Raw genomic sequence first — 22,714 nt, 5'->3', positions numbered from 1 at the left:
CCTATAAAATGTTCATTTTTGCCACTCATTCTATGACCATACGTATAATGAGATGATTGCACACCAAATAAAGAACATTGCACAACCTGATTATTTAACATGGCAATCAACCAACGTACAGGACGAGGAAACTGGTAGCCACTTAACTCCCAACGCATCATTTTTTTCACTGGTAATCCAGAAATTATATTATTAAGCATGTCAGGAAATAATTCACTAAAATGTTTACCCACAACTTCTTCGGTATACATTAAATAATCAATACCTGAAATACTTTCTGTACCTAATTGCTCTAACTTAACCCCACAACTTTTAGCAAAACCAAGTCGTGCTTTCTCTACAGCATCCGTACGAGGACCTTTTCTTTTTCTTACACTTGATTCTTGCAGCACATTAAGATTATGAATTTTAATTGCTAAGCGTCTAGGTGTTGCATACACAACTAGTTTATCATAACTAAAATCATGGGTTGTTAAGTTGCTAATAAATGCTTTTTTCAACCCCTCTGCAAGAGGCAATACTGATTCAGTTGGTAGCTCCTCACAGCCTAATTCAAATAAAAAATCACCTTGTTTAATGGAATATAGTTCACTATTATTCCACTGTCTATTTCTATCTGAATCGCTTTTTTCTAAAACTCCTAAAGGATAACCTAGTTGCTTACGTTTTTCCGCATAGCATACTGCTACATGATGAGCTAACTCACGCACACGGAATATATAACGTTGCCGCTCAGTTACACTAATTGCTTTACGAGCATCCAACAAATTAAAAAAATGGGAAGCTTTCATGACCTGTTCATAGGCTGGCAAAGATAATTGCTCAGCAACAAGCTGTTGGCAACTTTGATAACAATGTTCAAACTGAGCTAATAAATTATCCGTATCAGCAAGCTCAAAATTATACCGAGATTGTTCAACCTCATTTTGATGATAAACATGATGATACAAGATATTGTTATCATCATAATTAGTCCATACCAAGTCATATACACTATCAACACCCTGCAAATACATAGCTAGGCGTTCTAGCCCATAAGTAATCTCTCCACTTATTAATTCACACTCCAATCCCCCAACCTGTTGAAAATAGGTAAATTGAGTCACCTCCATACCGTTTAACCAAACTTCCCATCCTAGTCCCCAAGCACCTAGTGTTGGTGACTCCCAATTATCCTCAACAAAACGTACATCATTGATTGTTAAATCAATACCAATTGCCTGCAATGATTGCAAATATAATTCTTGCAAATTCTCAGGGGTTGGCTTAAGCAGTACTTGATATTGGTAGTAGTGTTGTAAGCGATTGGGATTATCACCATATCGCCCATCAGTAGGACGGCGTGATGGCTGAACATAAGCACTCCTCCATGGTTCTGGACCAATTGAACGCAAGAATGTAGAAGGATGAAAAGTTCCTGCACCAACCTCCATGTCTAAAGGTTGAATCAGTACACATCCTTGGCGTTGCCAAAATTTATTTAGCTTGGCAATCAAATCTTGAAAGGTGAGAATTTTCGTCATTCTAAAGAATCATGATGATACTTGGATGATTTTTTAATGCTTGATAGATGGTTACTAATTGATTCTCATCATTTAAGTGAGCAACACAACTTACTGAGATGTATTTATTTTCTTTACTCACCCTAGAAGAGAGTCCATTTTCACATAAATCCGCATGCTGATCAACAATTTCTGCAACAATCACCTCAGCTTGCTCATTATTTTTCAGCATTGCTTTAAAAGTAAATTGACACGGAAAAGAAACAAGCGTCTTTTTGGCTTCCAAATCTCCAGCACTCATTAAGTTAATTTGCTCTCTATCTGATTTTCACTATAACTGTGTATATATTGTCGCCAACAATCCCATATCTTTTTCAACACCTCACCCATCTCTCCATTAGAGATTAGTTGACCATCAATTTGCCTAACTGGTATGAGTTCCTTAATTGAACTACTTAACCATATTTCTGAAGCATGATGTAATTGTTCCACACTAATTGGCTCAACAGAAAAAGGAATCCTATATTTCTCTAATAACTCCAACAATACTAAACGTGTAATCCCTCCTAATAACCAGTTTGATAACGGTGGGGTTTTTACCACACCTCCTTCTACAATAAATAAATTACTTGATGAGGATTCAACTATTTCATTATCACGATAAAAAATACAATCATCATAACCCTCGTCCATTGCTTGCCTTCTTGCTAATACAGAACCTAATAAGCTGATAGCCTTAATATCTCCACGATGCCAACGTATATCTTCTTGTAAAGTCACGCTAATTGCCTCAGGTAAATCATTAAGAGTAGCTGTATTCTCAGCATAGCAAAAGACTGTAGGTACTATTGCTTCTTTTACTATATGATCTCGCTTACTCTCAACACCACGTGTGATTTGTAGGTAAATATATGATTTATAATTCTTATCATCGGTTTGCTTAACTAAATGAGAAAATAGCTCTACCCAATCTTTATTACTGTACCCACTATCTATGCCTAAAGATTGTAGAGAGTATTCTAAACGTTGCAAATGATCGGATAAACGAAAAACTTTTTGATTATAAATCGGAATCACTTCATAACAACCATCTGCAAATAAAAACCCTCTATCTAAAGGAGAAATCATTGCTTGGTCTATAGATAACCATTTGCCATTAAGGAAAACTGGATTAATAGGCATAATAAAAACTCATATAAAGAGGAATACTCACTCTAGCTTAAGCTAAAAAATGATAATAGATAGACAAAGATATACTTAATATAATCAAATAAACGACTAAAAAAACCACTTTCTAAAACTTCATCTAAAGCATAAATAGGATGCTCTTCAATCACCTCGTTTTTATACATGATTTTTGCCAAACCAACACTTGTTCCTTTCTGAATTGGTGCTTCAAGATGCTCACTATTTAATTGATAGTTTACTTCTAACTCATTAGCAATTTTTTTAGGAACTGAGATAATCCAATCCTCTTTAAAACCTATATTTACTTGACTTGCTTGACCAAACCACACGCGCTTACTCAACACACTTTTTTCTGCTTTTTCAATTATGATATTCTTATAATAACGAAAACCGTAATTCAACAGCTTTTGCGACTGTAATGTTCGCTCTTTATCTGATTTTGCACCAAACAATACAGAAATTAATCTTTGATCTCCTCGCTGAGCAGAAGCCAGTAAGCAATATCCTGCCTTTTCTGTATGCCCAGTTTTAATACCATCAACGGTAGGATCTCTCCACAATAAACGATTACGATTTTTTTGCTTAATACCATTGTAGGTCATCTCTTTTAATGCAAACCATTTATACTGTTCAGGAAATTCTTTAATAAAGGCAATAGCGAGTTTGGTCATATCTTCTGCACTAGAATAATGTTGATTATCCGGCCAACCTGTTGAATTAGTGAAATGAGTCGTATTCATCCCTAAACGCTCTGCATAGGCATTCATTCTATCAACAAAAGCCTCTTCTGAACCATCAAGATGTTCAGCCAGAGCAATAGCCGAATCATTTCCAGATTGAATAATTAAGCCTAATAGTACCGTCTTTAATGGAACAGAAGAACCCAATTCAAGAAACATTCTAGAACCTCTTTTATTGTAGGCTTTCTCCGATATTTAACTTCTTCTTCCAACAAAGAAGGATTATGCTCCATTTCTTTCAGTACAACATAAGCAGTCATCACTTTTGTCATGCTCGCTGAGTCACGAGGTAAATTGATATCTTTTTCTAATAAAATTTTACCGGTATTGTAATCCACTAACAGATAAGATGTTCCGTTAATCGTTGGTGCAGGTGGCAATAAATAATCTGCATGAGCATTATTAATAAAGATTAATGCAACTAATAAAAATAGGGGGAGTTTACGAATCATTTTATTTTAGATGGTTTTAAAAAACAGCTATATGATAAATTCTTAATTTGTTAACAATTATAACAGTTTGCTAAAAAACCAATTTTATATATCTTAAAAATAATACAAAAATGATTCTTAAATGTAAAAAGTAAATACTGCAAAAAAAAAGGGAGACCGAAGTCTCCCTTTTTACAAGTACTATGGATTTTCTTAGAAAGAGTAGAACAATCCAGCAAGGATTCTTGTTTCATCAGCTCCTTTAACTCCTGAGGTATTATTTTGCATGCCATACTGTACTGTAGCTGTTCCACCAAGAGCACTTAGATTAACACCCAAGCTAATACCAGTTTCAGTTTCAAGACCCGCAACTTTAACTCCTGAACTATTTTTGTTATCAAATTCAGACTGTCTGTAACCAATCCAAGGAGTCACCATTCCTGCATCAAAAGAAACATTCAAAGCAAGAGAGTTTCTGTTTATCTCTCCTTTTCCTTGAGCTATTTTATACATGGCATAACCAAGGTTTGCAGAAATATTTCTCATGGAATAACCAATGTTTAATGCAATATCTGAACTCTCCCGTGCATCAGTTTTTTCATCACCAACCTTAGAATCATAACCTAACTGAACATTAACGCCATCCGCTGGATTCAAATTAAGCAACAACGTTGTTTTATCCAAAGCATTACTTCCCAAGTGCTTAGTTGCAACGGGGTCACTTTCATCACCGTTATCAGTGGCATCAATACCTACCATCAAACCAAATGAACCCATGCCAAAGCTTTGAACATAGCTTAATCCAGAATAACGAGCTCCGTTAATACCTCTTGGAAGCTCTGAGTAAGAACCAGTCCAAGAAGCCGCTTTACCACCAGAACCTACACGAAGATTATTTTGCTGACCTAAACCAAGCGTTCCGCCACTAGCCAGATTCACTTTAACGTTAGCCTGACGTCCACCAAGAATCCAGCCACCAGCATCATAAACAGGAGCTGCTCCAAGCTCAACATTACCAACAACTGACTTCACTGCACCACCATCAAAATTCTTGGTAAACAAAACACCCAAACGATTGCCACCATCTACAAAACTCAAACCACCTACAGCATCAGCATTTTCATTAGCCTTAGATGAAAAACTTTGTAACTCAACTCCAAAACTACCATATACTTTTGCACCGTGTCCATCAGCAAAAGCGTTTGCGACCATAAATGCGCTTGAAGCGGCGATTACTAGGCCTGTCTTTTTAATATCTAATCTCATATTAACTCCTGTTAAATTATTTAAAATATTTTTTAACATTTCTAAAACTTACAACAAGGCGACTAACAGCCGCTATTTGCCATAGTACATAACATTAATAGCAATATTTACACTGCTGGTATATATTATATATCCGAAAGCAAGCAAAGATAGGCAAAAAATCAAAATTAATTTAATAATAACAACCTTACAGACCTAAACTTCCTAAAAATATACAATCCCTTACCGCAACTTAATACCACATATCATTACATAGTATACCTTATATCTTACCAACACGGTGGCAAAAACCATAAAAAATAAATTACAAAAAGCCAAAAACGGAATTATTAGATAGCTACAAATAAAATCTTAATAGGATACTCTACTCTAAATCCCCTCCTATAAATGAGAAAGTAGAAGTTATACAATCCTCATCCATCAATACTCAAATGCAGATTTTATTTTCATTATCATGGAATGCACTTCCAAATACCAAAGAGAAAAGGCACATCATACTTATAAAAGGTTAACTTTTGTAAAAACAGGCATTGTTTGAAGTAAGACATTGCTTCTTCCAGCTCATCATGTTTTAAAGGAGCTAACAATACTCCTTTTTTATTTGGCAAGCCATTAGACAAAACAGACTTTCCTTCAAACTTATTAACGGCTTCTTCATTGAACCATAAATCATATTGACCGACCACAGAGTCAATAGGCACCACACCAATTGGTCGTGTATACCATGCCACCCTGCTAGCCTCTGACCAATTTGCCACATAAATAATTGAATTTTCTGATAACTCATTATCTCGTTCTACAATTTTCTTAACCACCTCTGCACTTTCTTTCCAACCAATCATCCCTCTCCAAACCTCATATGAAACACGTTTACCAGCATACCCCAAGAATAACACACTCATTAATATAAATGGCATTAATATGACAAATGTACCCACACCTAACATGCCTGCTTGTTGCACCTTTGTATAGTGAAAAATTTTTATCCTTCCTCCATGTCCAATGAATTTATCAGCTAAGAATGGGGCAGACAACATAAACATTAATGCTACCCAATGTGGAAGATAATGCCCATCTTGAGCAGAAGAATAAGTAAACACCACGAAATAAACAACTATTATCCACCGTAATAGTGATGGCAGATACTCACTATAATCCTTGTTTATCTTTATCGACTGAGCAGATCCTCTGATACATTGATAATATTGATACCCACAACGTAAACCATCACGAATAGAAACTACTATTAGCATATACAAGGATACAAACAAAAATCCACCATATGCCAAAAAGTTAATTAATTGCGAACGAGCCATAGCCAACCATGACCATTGATTCCCTTCAACACTGCTATGCTCTAATTGATAAGTAAAAGAAATCCAATCATGTTCAACATTCCAATAAATAACCGGAAGAATAAGTACGATACCAATCATGGCAGATAGCCATAATCGGATATTCAATAGTAATAATGGCTGAGTCGTCACCATCCATAAAAAATAACTCAATGCTATGAGAATGGCTGTGTACTTTGATAACCCCATCAACCCTAAGCAAACACCGTATGATATCCAAGCCACCCATTTATTTGTACGATAAGCCCAATCAAAAGAAAAAATACTTAACAATGTAAAAATAAGCAATGGATCATCAGGCAACATGGCAATACCCATTAATTGAAACATCAAGGAAAATTCATACAGAAGCACTGCAGTTACTCCTATCACATCGGCATGTTCCTTATGATGATACAACCTTCTAGTCAGTAGAAAAAGCGAAATTCCCGTGCCAATATGCAAAATATTTGGCATAATCCGTAATACCCAATCATCATCACCTAACAAAGCCATGATAATGAACTGCAACCAACCAACCATGGGAGGATGATCATAATAGCTCCAATCAAGATACTTCGCATAAAGTCCATAATGGGCCTCATCTGCTGTTAAAGGCATATCAAAAACCCACCAAAAACGAATCATACCACTTATCAATAGCATGACAACAATTAGGATAAGCTGATGAGTAAAGAAAAGCTTATTTTGAGGGTTTGGGAAAAAGTTGAGGAAATTTGACACAATTAGTAAAGATGCGAATACTCTGAGGCAGTGATATAATTACAAAAAGCACTTGCATATTGAAAATGGAATATCTAGTAAAGCGGAAAATATGTGCATAAGATAGCTAGTCTTTTATCTTAAAATCATAAAGTAAGAAAAATAAATTTTTTATCCTTTATTTACAAATTTCCTCTATCATCATTTCAATTTTAGTATAAAGTCTTATTATGAACAGCATTAAACTACTTTAAAACATCGCTTTTTTCGTCATGAATGTTTCTCATTATTTATATGGCTTTAACTCTTAGCATAATTAACACAATTTACCCTATGTCTACCTATAATTTTTCTAACAAATTATGCATCCTCTCCATACTACTTGGATTACTTTCTATGAGTACGATAGTGCATGCAAATAAGCCTGTTATCCCAGAATCAGAAATTCATAAGGTCAGATCTTTTAAATACAGCACAGAAAAGGGACAAATTTCTTATGGTGGGAGAATCTATAAAAATAATTGTCAAAGTTGTCATGGTCCCATTGGAGTCAGTTATTTAAGTCGATTAGAAACTCCAGTAATTTTGGGACTAAGTGGACAACAAATAGTTGACCGCTTGGTCTATTACCGTGATGCAGAATCTTATGGAATTTTACTGACAGGGAAAGCCCTTCTGATGAGTCGCCAATCATTGTTTTTAAATGATGATCAAATCAATTCCATCGCTAGATACTTTGAAGAACTAAATCCACTCAGTGATTTAAATATTGCCAAAGAGAAATCTCGAGAAGAAGAACGCATGAAAAGAAGACAAGCTCGCATTAGTAATACAGAGATTGAGAAGCTACAAGCTACCTCACCTAATGGCAAAAAAAATAAGAAAACGTATCAATAACCTTAAATATTTCTAAACAAATACATCTAAAAAACTTCACGCTATAAAATTTTACACATGAACAATATTTCTACTGCTGATTTATATGACAAATACGAATCTGAAATACAAGTACTCAGCCCAATATTTAATGATTATGGAAAAATCAAACAATTTTTTGGTACAGTTTTCACTGTCAAGCTTTTTGAAGATAACACCTTAGTTCGTGAAATACTTGGCACGCCAGGGCAAGGAAAAGTACTCATGGTTGATGGAGGAGGATCTTTACGATGTGCCCTGCTTGGTGATAACATTGCTGAACTTGCCGTGAAAAATCAATGGAGTGGAATAATTATTTATGGGTGTGTAAGAGACACTCAAGAACTAAAAAATATGCCTATTGGTATTAAAGCTATCAATCACATTCCAGTAAAAAGTATTAAGCGTAATGAAGGACAACAAGGGCTAACCCTTAATTTTGCCAATGCCGTGATTCACCAAGGCGATCATATTTATGCCGATGAGGATGGAATTATCATCAGTACCGACTCACTCTCTGTTTAATATAAAACCTATAAAACTCACTAGCCTATTATTATTTTCCAATCTTCTCTTACTACCACTAAGTTTGTTGGAATTATCGCAAGTGTCTTAATTTTTACCTCTTGCTCAACTGTTGAACGCCCAAATATTGAATCTTGGAAACCTCCAGAGTGGCTAGAGAAAAATCATCAATCAAATACTACCACGGAAAGCTCGTATACAAAATCTACTTCCAAACAAGCATATCCCATTAGAAGCACTATTCCACAAGCAACCAAAAAGGTTCTCAACAGTATTGAAAACAATCCATTCTGGCAACGTCAAGTCAGCTTAAATTTTGAAAAAATAAGCTTAAGAAAAGCATTGGATGGACTATCAAAAAGCTATCAATTTGGTTATCGGCTATTACTTCCAAAGACCGTTAAAATCAACTCCTACAGAGCGATTAAAACGCCTCTAATCAATGTTTTACAAGACCTTGCAAAGCTCAGCAAAACAAGAATCATCTTTGACAAACATGCCGTGATTATTAGCGAAAATATAGCTTTTTGGCAACACTATTCCGTTGATTACCCAAATATCAAACGTATAAGTTTAAGCAAAAGCAGATTCAACCAAAGCATTAGCCCTATAAATAATGCAAAAAATACGAATGCCAATATTGAGATTAGCAATGAATTTCAAAATCTATTTTGGTCAAATTTAGATAAAATGCTCCTCACTATTATCAATAATCCTTCTGCATCAAGCTCTCCTAAATCAACTGTACAAAACACAAAAATATTAACTCACCCAGAAACTGGCTCTGTTTCTGTTTATGGCAAGCAATCCTTGCATACGCAGGTAAGAAAAATTATTAATAAAGTTAATCGCCGTGCTCGTAAACAAGCTCATATTGAAATTGCTATCATGGAGGTAACACTTAATGATAAATATGAGGCTGGTATTGATTGGGGTGTATTTGAGAATAGTAATAACATTATTACACAACAAACCATTGGCTCTAACCTTGGAAGTGCTCCAAGAATTTACACCAATATCTCAGGAGTTTTAGACGGCATCAGTCTAAATTTTGGTGCACGATTAATTGAGCAATTTGGCAACACAAAAGTTCTCTCTTCACCACAAATCCGACTCATCAACAATCAAACAGCCTTGCTCAAGGTTGTCGATAACATCGTCTATTTTACCATTAAAACCAACACCCTACAGAATAACTCTGGCAGTACAACCTCCTTTGAAACCCAAGCAGAATCTGTATCTGTTGGTATTGTGGTTGCACTCACTGCAACAATTCTTCCAGATGACTCACTTATTATTAACCTTAAACCAACCATATCAAGAATTTCTGAATTTGTAAAAGACCCACATCCAGCCTTGGCAAAAAACAATGTCCAAAGCCTAATTCCTATTTTACGAGAAAGAGAATTGGAATCTTTTCTACACATCCAACCTAATGAGGTGGCAGTGATTGGTGGATTAATTCAAAATAATAATAACCAACGAGCTTCACAGATTCCTGGTAGCAACGGACTGCTTGGTTTTGATGCCAAACAAGCCACCAATACCGAACTCATTCTATTTTTACGAGCAAATTTGCTCTAAGCGATACAGCAACCTTTAACAAGCCACTTGATTTTGCGTAATATCATAAGATTGTGTCTGACGAGAGGACTGCTTATATTCTTTTTCTTGATAGTGAACAGCAAGCCCACCCAAGGCAGTTTCTTTATATTTTGCAGACATATCCTTGCCCGTTTCAAACATCGTTTTGATTACTTCATCCAATGAAATCCTCTGCTCATCACGAGTAAGAGATAAACGAGCCGCATTAATGGCCTTAATAGCACCCATCGTATTACGTTCAATACAAGGAATTTGCACCAAGCCATTAATTGGATCACAAGTCATGCCAAGATGATGTTCCATACCAATTTCTGCGGCATTTGCCACTTGTTGGGCTGTCCCACCAAGAAACTCACATAAAGCTCCCGAAGCCATTGAACAAGAAACACCTATTTCTCCTTGACAACCCATTTCTGCAGCAGAAATAGAAGCTCCTGTTTGATACAAATGACCAATCGCTGTTGCCGTCATCAAAAAATCCAATGCCTTTTCAGAGCTAAATGCTTGTGCATAAAAATGTTTTAAATAGTGCATCACTGCCGGAATCACCCCAGCTGAACCATTGGTTGGTGCTGTCACAACCCGGTTACCTGTCGCATTTTCTTCATTAACTGCAATGGCATATAAACTTACCCAATCAAGCATTAGCATATGATCATCAGGTGTCTCAATAATTTTTTCTTGCAGTTTTTTATATAAAAGTGGTGCCCTACGCTGAACATTTAACCCACCTGGCAACATTGATTCCTCTGAGTGTATCCCATTATCAACACACTCCTGCATTGTTTTCCATATTGCCTCTAAGTATGCTTTACTTCTCTCAATTTCACCTTCTTGTTTTGCCTGTTTCCACATTAACTGGGATATCGAACAATTATGTTGCTCACATAAAGAAAGTAAGGTTTCAGCATTATTAAAAACAATTTTAGATTCTTGAATACTCTTCTCTTTTTGCTTAGCACTTTCTTTATTTTTCTGCTCCGTGCAATATTCATTTTTTGTGCGAATAACCCCTCCACCAATAGAAAAATACGTATCATAGTGCAATCGCTCTCCTCTATCATCAAACACTGAAAAAATCATCCCATTTGCATGCTCAGGCAAAGACTCCTTAAAATAATAAATCAAATCACGATCCACATCAAACTCAATTCTATGCTTACCTAATAAACTAATTTTTTTATTTTCTTTTATATCATTAAGATAGCCACGAATATTAGCAATAGATACTGTAGCAGGCTCTTCGCCCATCAAACCTAATAGAATTGCTTTATCGGTATAATGCCCTAATCCAGTCAAGGCTAAAGAACCATATAACTCAACACTAATCCGAGAAACAGACGATGCGTCAACCTCATTGAAACAATTTTTAAGATATGCATAGGCTGCTTTCATAGGTCCAACTGTATGAGAACTTGAAGGACCTACACCAATTTTAAACACCTCATTAACAATATTCATCTTTTAGGCTTCTACAATTAAAAATATTTTTTCATTACCCATATTACCCCATCCAATTTTTTCAGCAATGCTGCAAAAAATCTTTGCATAAAAATATATACAGACAATTTACAGTAATTATAAGAGACATTATTACCTAGATGTATCTGCATGAAACATTGTATTTTTTTAATCAACCACCATAATATCTAACAAAGAAAGAAAATCTCAACTTGCTTCAATCAGGCAAATGGGGTAGTGACTAAACTTAATGTATATAACGAAAGGTAATATTATGGATATAAACAATACCACTACAGCTTTACAAAAAGCTCTCTCAGAAGCTCAATCTATTGCATTAACTTCAGATAATCAATACATAGAACCCGAGCATTTACTTGCAGGAATGATTAAAGATTCCCAAGGCAATACTTACCAAATATTACAAAGCATACAAGCAGATTTATCTTCACTTTCTCAATCTTTAGAGAAAAAAATTCAAACCTTCCCTAAAGTGTCTGGCAATGATGGAGATATTATGGTCTCAAGACGCTTATCAAAAATATTTAATCTAGCAATTAAACAACAGAATAAATTTTCTGATAGTTATTTATCTGCTGAAATTGTTCTGCTTAGCATGTTACATAGTCATGATGAAATTAACGAGCATTTAAAAAAATTTAATATTCACGCATCATCAGTAGAAAAAGCAATTAAGCAAGCTCGTCATGATAAACCCATCACTGATGCAAATCAAGAAGAAAACCGTGAAGCACTTAAAAAATACACTATCGATCTCACTCAATTAGCTGAGCAAGATAAACTGGATCCTGTCATCGGTCGAGATGAAGAAATTAGACGAGTCATGCAAATCCTACAAAGACGTAGCAAAAACAACCCTGTTCTTATTGGTGAGCCAGGAGTTGGAAAAACAGCAATTGTTGAAGGACTTGCCCAACGTATATTCCATCAAGAAACTCCTGATAGCCTAAAAAACAAACGACTCCTTTCTATAGATCTTGGAGCCATGCTGGCTGGAGCAAAATACCGCGGCGAGTTTGAAGAAAGATTGAAAAATGTTCTCAATGAAATCACTGAATCTGACGGTAATGTTATTCTCTTTATTGATGAGCTACACACTTTAGTTGGTGCAGGTAAAACAGATGGTGCAATGGATGCCGGAAATATGCTCAAACCTGCTTTAGCAAGAGGTGATTTACACTGCATTGGTGCCACAACGCTCGATGAATACCGCCAATATATTGAAAAAGATGCCGCACTAGAGAGACGTTTCCAAAAAACCCTAGTCAAAGAACCTGATATTCAATCTACCATCGCAATATTACGCGGCCTGAAAGAAAAATATGAATTACACCATCGTCTATCCATCACAGATTCTGCTCTCATTAGTGCAGTTGAACTCTCTGCCCGCTACATCAATGATCGTAAATTGCCAGATAAGGCGATTGATTTGATTGATGAAGCCTCAAGTCATCTAAAAATCCAGCTAGATTCTAAGCCAGAGAGTATTGATCGGCTTGATAGAAAATTAATTCAACTTAAAATTGAACAACAAGCACTCAAAAAAGAAACGGATAAAAGCTCAAAAGAACGCTTACAAGAAATCAACAACAAAATTGAACAATTAAGCAAAAAAATGGCTGATTTAGAAGAATTATGGCGTGCTGAAAAGACGGTGATTGAAGGTAGCCAAAATATTAAAAAATCTTTGGAAAAAGCACGCTTCAATTTAGATAAGGCAAAACGAGAAAACAATTATGATCAAGCATCAGAACTTATGTATGGAACCATTCCAAAACTAGAGAAGCAGCTTACTCTTGCACAAAACAATAAGACAAATGAACAAAATCTCCTACTTAAGCAAGCGGTAACAGAAGAAGATATTGCAGAAATTGTTTCACGTAGCACGGGTATTCCAGTACATAAGCTTAATCAAACAGAAAGCAATAAACTTATCCACATGGAGCAACACTTACAAGAAAAAGTCATTGGTCAAGCAAAAGCTATACAAGCACTTAGCCACACTGTACGTCGTTCATATACAGGACTATCTGACCCAAATAAACCCAATGGCTCATTCTTATTTTTAGGTCCAACAGGTGTGGGTAAAACTGAACTCACGAAGGCACTTGCCTATTTTCTATTTGACCATGAAAATATTGTACGTATTGATATGTCTGAATACATGGAGAAATTCTCTACTTCAAGACTAATCGGTGCACCACCAGGATACGTTGGCTATGAAGAAGGTGGAGCACTAACCGAAGCAGTTAGACGCCAACCCTATTCAGTTATCTTGCTTGATGAAGTAGAAAAAGCACATCCAGATGTTTTTAACATTCTTCTACAGGTTCTTGATGAAGGTCGCCTGACGGATGGACAAGGAAGGCTGGTTGACTTTCGTAATACCATTATCATCATGACTTCAAATCTTGGATCAGAGCATTTAGAGAACTATCAAAAAGTAGAAGATGAAGATGCACGAAAAAAAATAATAGATGTAATCAATCAAGAAATCCAACATTTCTTCAGACCAGAGTTCCTCAATCGCATTGATGAAACGATTATTTTTCATCATCTTGATAAGCAAAATTTATATGAGATTACAGTTATACAGCTTAAACAACTGATTAATCGTTTGGCAGAAAAAAATATACAACTACAAATAGATGATAATGTTGTTGAATATGTAGCTGAGCAAGGCTATAATCCCGTGTATGGTGCAAGGCCTCTCAAACGCTCAATACAAAAGTTAATAGAGAATCCTCTTGCTACACTGCTACTAGAAAGAACAAATGAGAAAGAAAAACAGAGCAATGAAAATACCCCACAAACTATTCATGCCTCAATCAATAAAGCTAAGCATATAGCGTTTCAGGTGCAATAAATTTTGGTGGCTCAACTCTAGTTGAGCCTACCTATTTGAGGATGATTAATAGATGGCAAATTTACTCACCACCAAAATCTTTCAGTTTATCACGAAAAGTAATGTGGAAATGGTTAGTTTGATTAGTTTCTATAACAAGAGAAATATTACCACCACTCAAATCAAACCCCCTCCAAGTTTTTCTCTTTTTTGAAAAAGCATGTCGTTTGATAAGCTCTTTTCGATATTGTGTGCGAAATGGATTAGGGATATAAGAAGTTAACGAGTTTATAAGTTCTAGACGTGCCTCATCATTTTGAGTAGCTTTCCGTGCAGCCTCAACGAGTGGGGTAAGAAGAATGGATGGAATATCTGGTATATCTACTTTTTCAGGATTTGACCCAATCATAAGAGGAGAACCTGCAATAAGTTTATCCATCATATAAGTCATATTAATTGAAAGATGATGACCCTCAAAGCGAAACCCCCATCTTCCTTTACCGGGTTTACCAAATATAGCAAGATAATAAAGCTCAGGATTACGGTAGTCAGAATACTCACTCCTTTCCCATAAAATTTTCTCACGCTGTAAGATATTTGCAACAAGCTTACTGCCTTCTGAAGAAAGAGCACTATCCAAAAGTTCCCTAGCTTTAGTTCGAGTATCTGTATCCATTGTTCTAAAGGTTAAACCACTACGTACCCCAGGAGTATAACGGATTTTATAGCGATCTTGATTATTAAAGGTTAGGATAGCAAATTTTGCTTCATGCTCAGAAAGAGACTCAATGAAGGTACGAGCTGCATCAGAAGGAGAACGAGCATAGGCTAAATGGGAGTCTAAAGAAAGAACAACTAGAACCAATAAAAATAAACAATGTTTTAAATAGATTAACATACTTTAATTAGACGAAATCTTAAAAAAAAGACTAAGTTTAATTGATTTATTCTTCTCCACGCTTTAAATAGTTTGCATGATAGGCTATATGTTCGCCAATAAATGTGCTAATAAAATGATAGCTATGATCATATCCCTCCTGCATACGTAATTGCAAACTAATATTATTTGTCTCACAAGCTCTTGCTAATGCCTCTGGCTTTAATTGTTCTTGTAAAAATTCATCGGCAGTACCTTGATCAATTAAAATGGTATCAAAGCGATGATTATTTTCAATGAGCGACACTGCATCATAATCTTCCCACACCGTTTTATCATCCCCAAGATAGGTGCTAAAAGCCCTCTGTCCCCAAGGTACAGAACAAGGATTGCATATAGGAGAAAATGCAGATACAGAATGATAGCTCATTGGATTTTTAAGTGCACAAATCAAGGCACCATGCCCACCCATAGAGTGCCCACTAATAGATTTTATTCCTGCTAAAACGGGAAATTGTTTTTCAATTAAATCTGGAAGTTCTTGTACGATATATGTATACATGCGGTAATTCTTATCCCAAGGAGACTCAGTCGCATCAACATAAAACCCTGCCGCAATCCCTATATCATAGCGATCAGGATAATCAGGTATATCTACCCCACGAGGACTGGTATCAGGAATAACTAAAGCAATACCTTGCTCTGATGCATAACGAGCAGCTCCACCTTTAACCCGAAAATTATCATCATTACACGTTAAACCAGAGAGCCAATATAATACAGGAACTTTTTCATTTTTAACATTTTTTGGAAGATAAATGGAAAAAGTCATCTCACAATTACAACTCTCTGAGTGATGACGATAACGCATTAAATCACCATCAAACTCTTTTATACTTTCTAACTTATTCATTATATATTTACTTTTTAAAAAATAATTACAGAGCGAATGCTTTTCCCTTCATGCATTAAATCAAATGCAGTATTAATTTCCTCCAATGGCGTAGAATGTGTCACCATAGAATCTAGCTCAATCTCACCATCAAGATAACGCTCAACATAACCGGGTAATTGAGTACGTCCTTTTACCCCACCAAAGGCAGTGCCTTGCCAACGTCTCCCTGTCACCAACTGAAATGGACGTGTACTAATTTCTTGACCTGCACCAGCCACTCCAATAATGGTTGATACACCCCATCCCATGTGACAACATTCTAAGGCTTCACGCATCACATGCACATTACCAATGCATTCAAATGAGTAATCCACACCTCCACTAGTCATCTCAACAATAGCTTCTGTTGCCGAACCACTCAACTCTTTTGGGTTGACAAAATCGGTTGCACCCAAATCTTTAGCCATTGTAAATTTGTCTGAGTTTACATCCACTGCTATAATACGTCCTGCCTTCGCCATCACAGCACCTTGAATAACTGATAAACCAATTCCCCCTAAACCAAATACAGCAACACTCGCACCTGGCTCAACTTTAGCGGTATTCAGTACAGCTCCAATACCAGTGGTCACCCCACAACCCAATAAACATACTTTATCAAGAGGAGCTTGCTTATTAATTTTTGCCAAAGCAATCTCTGGTACTACCGTGTATTCAGAAAATGTTGAACACCCCATATAGTGATAAATATCTTTACCATCTTTCGAAAAACGACGAGTACCATCGGGCATAAATCCTGTCCATACTGTCGATGCAATGGACTGACAAAGATTAGTTTTTTCCGAAGCACAAAAGCCACACTCACCACACTCAGGAATATACAGAGGAATTACATGGTCGCCAACTTTTAAATCTTTCACATTTGGACCACATTCTACCACTTCACAGCCACCTTCATGACCGAGGATACAGGGAAATACCCCTTCAGGATCTTCACCTGATAAGGTAAACGCATCGGTATGACACACCCCTGAGGCAATAACCTTTAATAACACCTCACCAGATTGTGGTCCAGCTACTTCTACTTCTTCTATTTGTAATGGTTTTTTAGGCTCCCAAGCCACTGCTGCTCGTGCTTTCATTAACGATCTCCTTGAACTGTACTTTCAATAGAATTCTACGAACTAGAGAAAAAATTTACCAACTTCCTCTTTCTAAATTGTAATAAAAAAACTTAAAAAAAAATATTTTTCTTAAAAGGAAATCATTTTTAATAACTAACTACAATTAATCAATAAGCTATAATTATGTTCAAATGCTAATAGTTACGCTGTTGGTGTTCAGATTGCTGTTATGACTTTTACAGATGACTACTTAGCTATATGTTCAAAAAATTCTATGTGGATTTTAAAATCATTTTATTATCACTATCTTTCCTAAGTTTCCCCTCTTATTCAAATAACCTACAACTTGGTGCAGGCGTGGGACTACCCTATGGCGGCATGGGAATGAATGCCCAATATTTAATAAACAAACAAACTCGTTTACTGGCAGGAATTGGAACATATGGAGGATTACGTGGACTGGGTACAGTACTAGGAGCTTCATATTACCCTGATCAACTGGGATTAAAATTTAGTGGATATTTTGGCTCAAGCATAGGGTATGATTACTTCACATGCAATCAAGCCCAAATCTGTAAAGTTAACCACACCATTGCTAATGGTCTCTCAGCTGGAATAGGTTATGATTTATCAAAAGACAGACAATCTGGTTTCGAAATAGAAATACTTTTCAGGATTATTATTGATGAAAACTATAAAATTCGTAGAGAAAATGATTACCAACTATCAAGGATGACTCTATCATTAGGCTATTATTGGAGCCCCTTTAATATAGAGGATTTGGATACAAGTAATTTATTTAATGATTTATTTGATGAAGAGACCTCTGCAAACAACAATACAGCGATGCAAGAAGGCGAGTTTCTATTAATCATACTGCTGCTATTATCTATTTAGAATTAGTCAAAGTATGAGGGTTATCCTTCTTATAACAGAATTATGCTTATCTAAAAATTTAAAAATAGAAAACCTATCAAGACACCTAGCAACAACTTTCAATCACAGGTGCCCCCTCAAAATCTTCTTTGCTAATAATGTGTCCAGTCAAATGTTGTGTATGTTTGCTAAGCAAATGAGCATAGTAAGGTGCAATCTCTTCTGTTTGAGTGAGAGCGCAAGGCTTCTCACCAGGAAAAGCTGAAGCACGCATTCTTGTTGCTACAATACCAGGAAAGAAAGAATTTACTCGAATATTATTGATGTCTTCATTTTCTATTGCTAAAATTTTCATTAAGGTATCACTTGCTGCTTTACTTACAGCATAAGCTCCCCAAAAAGCATCAGGCTGTTGAGCAACACCAGTTGAAGTAAAAATAATTGATGCACTCTCACTTTTTTCTAATAATTCAAAACATGCCTGAGTTAACATAAATGCTGAATTAAGATTAGTTTGCATGACTTTGTACCACTGTTGTGGAGCATATATTTTTATTGGACTTAAATTACCAAGTATTGCCGCATTATGCACTAAGCCATCTAAACGCTGGTATTGTTGTTCTATAACTTTAGCTAATTGTTCATAATCAAGATCGTTCGCACCAGCTAAATTTAACGGATAGATCGCCGGCTCATAATATACGCCTGTATTTTTTTCAATTTCTGTAGACTCTTTAGCAATCAAATCATAGGTGCGTTCTAATTTCCCTACTGTACGCCCAAGTAAAATCACTTGAGCACCACGCCTAGCACAATCTAGAGCAATCTGTTCACCAATTCCAGCACCTGCACCAGTAATAAGGATAACTTTATGATGTAAGGTAATGGTTGAATCAAATAAAATTTTCATTGTTATAAATTATCTTGTATAAACTCTGTCATTTGCTCAGGAGTGTCTATAACTGTATCTGCACCCCAATTTTCAGGTGGATTGCTTTCTTCATGAAAACCAAAACGCAGTGCTACAGCATAACACCCTGCACGCTTGGCTGCCTCTATATCAGTTTGATAATCACCAAAATAAAAGTTCTCTCCTTCTTGGTTATTAGTTAGTTCAATAACTTTGAGCAATCGATCTGGGGCTGGCTTTGATGTATATTCTTCAACCATCTGATCACCAATAATTACTCCCCCCCAATCTGGTAGTAGTTCCTGCATTAATTTTTCACTTAGTGCATAGGACTTATTTGTAGCAATACCATGTGGAATATTATTTTTCTGGAGTTTCAACAATATCTTATCAACACCATTATAAAAATTGCTGTGAATAGCAATATTATCAGAATAATATCGCAAAAATTTCTTCTGAATTATTGGTAATTGTTTATCATCTATTACTTCCGACATCATTTGATACAACATCGCTTTTGAACCTAGTGCCAAAATTTCTCGAAAAGGCCGATTAAAACTAATATTTCCACCAAGGGCAAACTTTGTAGCCGCTAATAAGTCTTTTTCACTATCTATTAGCGTACCATCTAAATCAAAATAAAAACCTACTTTCTTCATACTAAACTGATAAAACGACAAAGATAATTTATTTCTAAACGATTGGGAGATAGCTGAAAACTTTGAGTAAAAGGATTCCAAATAATTCCATTACTATGCGTGAAAGTAAAATCAGCATGACGAGACATCGCTGCTAACTCGCTAGGTTTAATAAACTTTCCATGATGGTGAGTTTCTTTAGGAATCCAGTTTAATATATTTTCAGCCACAATAATTCCAAAAAACCAACTTAACATATTACGATTTAATGTTGAAGCAAAGAAAATACCTTTAGGCTTCAGCAGTTTTTGTACGCTATCTATTACAACTTGTGGATTATCAACATGCTCCAACATCTCAAAGCAACACACTATATCAAAAGCATTAGCTTCTCTGATGGAAAATTCCTCTGCTGTAGAAACAGCATACTGAATAGATAATCCATTTTCTTTACTATGTTGCTCAGCTATAGCTATACTCTTCTCTGATAAATCAATTCCTACCACTTCAGCACCAGCCACGCTCAATGCCTCCGATAAAATACCGCCACCACAACCAACATCCAAAATACGCTTACCCTTTAAATCATCATATGACTTCATAAAAGATAGTCTTAAAGGGTTCACTTGATGCAAAACCTTAAACTTTCCCTCTGCATCCCACCATTCATTGGCAAGGTTATTAAAATGCTTAGTTTCTTTTTCCTGATTACTCATTTTCTTTCTTAATGGATATTTTTGAACTCAAGAAAAAATAAATCCCTAACATAATAAATATAACATTGATACCTAGCATCATGCGATCATTAATAAAAACACTTACAGGATAAAAGAAAAACAGCAAGGGAATAGACATGAAAAATCCACTTAATGCTAATTTCCGATAAGCGGCATACAACATAAAACGCTGTCTAATAAAATCCTTATCATGATTTTTTTGATGAAGTATATGTGGGATTTGTTGTCGTAAAAATGGTAAGTGATGACGCAAATCCTTAACTACAGAGCGAGGAGAAAACTGCTTTTTCACCCAACCTTCTAAAAATGGTTTAGCCGTTTCCCATAAATCTAAATTTGGATACAAATCTCTACCAAGACCTTCAATATTAAATAAAGTTTTTTGTAGTAATAATAGTTGTGGTTGAATTCTCATACCAAACTCCCTTGCAACTTGTAATAAGCGTAATAAATATTCTGCAAATGAAATATCACCAATGGGCTTACCATAAATAGGTTCGCTAACACTACGAAAAGCGGACTCTAAATCACTCACTCTTGAATCAGCCTTAACCCATCCTGATTGAATATGAAGCTCGGCAATACGTCTATAGTCTCGCTCAAAAAAAGCTAATAAATTTTCCGCAATATACAGTTTATCCTGATCAGATAATGCACCAACAATTCCATAGTCAACTGCCTGATATTTTCCATCTTCGCTGACAAAAACATTACCAGGGTGCATATCTGCATGAAAAAGATTATGATCAAATAATTGTTTAAAAAAAATCTTAACACCGTTATCAGCAATTTTCTTTAAGTTAATTCCAGCTGCCATCAATTGTTCAGTTTTATGAATAGGAATACCAAAAATACGCTCTAAAACAAGCACCCTCTCTGCTGTATGACTCCAAATAACCTTAGGGACATAAAGTGTGTTATCACCCTCAAAATTTGCACGAATGTGATTGGCATTAGCTCCCTCACGAAGCATATTTTTTTCATTATTCAATATGTATGCAAACTCATTAACGATTTCAATGGGTCTTAAACGTTCCATTTCTTTTTTTAACCATTTATCTAAAAACTTAGCAATGGCATACATAGAAAGCAAACTCTTTTGCACTAAACTATCAATATCAGGACGCACCACTTTAACCACTACCTGCATACCATCCTTTAATTTAGCTGTATGCACCTGAGCAATTGATGCAGAAGCAATAGGATTGGAGTCAAACTCATCAAACAACTCATTGATTGGTTGACCAAGCTGATTTTCAATTATTTGTACACTCTGCTCACTTGGAAACGCTGGACAAGCATCTCTTAATAAGGCTAGTTCTTCACAAATGTCATAGGGAATAAAATCCTGTCGCACCGATAATGCCTGACCAAGCTTGATATAGTAGGTTCCCATTTCTAATAAAAACTGACGACAGCAATTGCCACGACTCATTTCAGTGCTAACTCGACTTACACTCCAAGTAATAGGGAGAATACGTATGAATACACCTATCCATTTTTTATTTGTAAGCTGTACCAATAGCTCATCTATTCTAAAACGATAGAATAAGCGAATTATACGGATAAGTTGAAAGAACATCATAGATTTTATTTATACTGTATAGCCTGTGATAAAAAACAAACAATAGCTTTTTATAAAATGCTTACTACTTGTCATCATATGAGGGCTGATATGCTACACAAAAGATGCAGCATATTGTGTTTTATAAAAATTCATAATAAAAAAATCAATTAATCTTTATAATGAATTTATTTCATCACGATTGTATGCACGGATATCTTCCTTTATACGAGATATTTTTCGACTGACTTCATTAGCAAACCTGCCAACCATATGAGAGTTAGTCGCTCCAATATATTCTTCTAAAATTGCTTCCCAATCAATGTTAAGCGATTTAAAAAACTGTGAAAAATCTTGCAAAGCTAATGGATTTCCATGCATCTGTAAATTAATACTCACATCGCTATTGTAATTTTTCCATAAATCAAACATTTCTTTAGGCGAAGCATCAATAGTTACTTGACAAGGCCGAGCTCTATCATCAATAATGATTGCCCATCCTCTACCCTACATACAACCATCAAGCCTAAACCACTC

At 35.6% G+C, this 22,714-nt stretch overlaps 9 protein-coding genes and 1 pseudogene across 9 annotated transcripts; 2 read left to right on the top strand and 8 right to left on the bottom strand.

Annotated features, from left to right (window-relative positions):
• Nucleotides 1-119: 119 nt before the first annotated feature.
• LOC145276339 (glycine--tRNA ligase alpha subunit pseudogene) lies at nucleotides 120-1,523 on the bottom strand (annotated as a pseudogene).
• A 279-nt stretch (nucleotides 1,524-1,802) lies between these two features.
• LOC145276338 (D-alanine aminotransferase-like) lies at nucleotides 1,803-2,684 on the bottom strand. Its single transcript, XM_080127721.1, has one exon. It carries the CDS (start codon nucleotides 2,682-2,684, stop codon nucleotides 1,803-1,805), a length of 882 nt encoding a protein of 293 aa, XP_079983847.1.
• A 32-nt stretch (nucleotides 2,685-2,716) lies between these two features.
• On the bottom strand, nucleotides 2,717-3,589 carry LOC145276336 (D-alanyl-D-alanine carboxypeptidase DacA-like). The gene has a single exon (XM_080127720.1). The coding sequence runs from the start codon at nucleotides 3,587-3,589 to the stop codon at nucleotides 2,717-2,719; it is 873 nt and encodes a 290-aa protein (XP_079983846.1).
• Nucleotides 3,590-8,138: 4,549 nt separating this feature from the next.
• Nucleotides 8,139-8,624, top strand: LOC145276335 (putative 4-hydroxy-4-methyl-2-oxoglutarate aldolase). Its single transcript, XM_080127719.1, has one exon. It carries the CDS (start codon nucleotides 8,139-8,141, stop codon nucleotides 8,622-8,624), a length of 486 nt encoding a protein of 161 aa, XP_079983845.1.
• Nucleotides 8,625-10,223: 1,599 nt separating this feature from the next.
• LOC145276334 (L-serine dehydratase-like) lies at nucleotides 10,224-11,690 on the bottom strand. Its single transcript, XM_080127718.1, has one exon. The coding sequence runs from the start codon at nucleotides 11,688-11,690 to the stop codon at nucleotides 10,224-10,226; it is 1,467 nt and encodes a 488-aa protein (XP_079983844.1).
• Nucleotides 11,691-11,964: 274 nt separating this feature from the next.
• LOC145276333 (chaperone protein ClpB-like) lies at nucleotides 11,965-14,577 on the top strand. Its single transcript, XM_080127717.1, has one exon. The coding sequence runs from the start codon at nucleotides 11,965-11,967 to the stop codon at nucleotides 14,575-14,577; it is 2,613 nt and encodes an 870-aa protein (XP_079983843.1).
• Nucleotides 14,578-15,500: 923 nt separating this feature from the next.
• Nucleotides 15,501-16,265, bottom strand: LOC145276332 (S-formylglutathione hydrolase FrmB-like). Its single transcript, XM_080127716.1, has one exon. It carries the CDS (start codon nucleotides 16,263-16,265, stop codon nucleotides 15,501-15,503), a length of 765 nt encoding a protein of 254 aa, XP_079983842.1.
• A 95-nt stretch (nucleotides 16,266-16,360) lies between these two features.
• LOC145276328 (S-(hydroxymethyl)glutathione dehydrogenase-like) lies at nucleotides 16,361-17,470 on the bottom strand. Its single transcript, XM_080127713.1, has one exon. It carries the CDS (start codon nucleotides 17,468-17,470, stop codon nucleotides 16,361-16,363), a length of 1,110 nt encoding a protein of 369 aa, XP_079983839.1.
• Nucleotides 17,471-18,434: 964 nt separating this feature from the next.
• On the bottom strand, nucleotides 18,435-19,238 carry LOC145276331 (putative oxidoreductase YciK). Its single transcript, XM_080127715.1, has one exon. It carries the CDS (start codon nucleotides 19,236-19,238, stop codon nucleotides 18,435-18,437), a length of 804 nt encoding a protein of 267 aa, XP_079983841.1.
• Nucleotides 19,239-19,240: 2 nt separating this feature from the next.
• Nucleotides 19,241-19,897, bottom strand: LOC145276329 (N-acetylmuramic acid 6-phosphate phosphatase-like). Its single transcript, XM_080127714.1, has one exon. It carries the CDS (start codon nucleotides 19,895-19,897, stop codon nucleotides 19,241-19,243), a length of 657 nt encoding a protein of 218 aa, XP_079983840.1.
• Between the last annotated feature and the right edge of the window lie 2,817 nt (nucleotides 19,898-22,714).

Source organism: Euprymna scolopes, unplaced genomic scaffold (assembly GCF_053919585.1).
Source record: "Euprymna scolopes isolate OS-2025 unplaced genomic scaffold, ASM5391958v1 sca848, whole genome shotgun sequence".
NCBI lineage: Eukaryota > Metazoa > Mollusca > Cephalopoda > Sepiida > Sepiolidae > Euprymna > Euprymna scolopes.
This window is presented reverse-complemented; position numbering and strand designations above follow the sequence as displayed.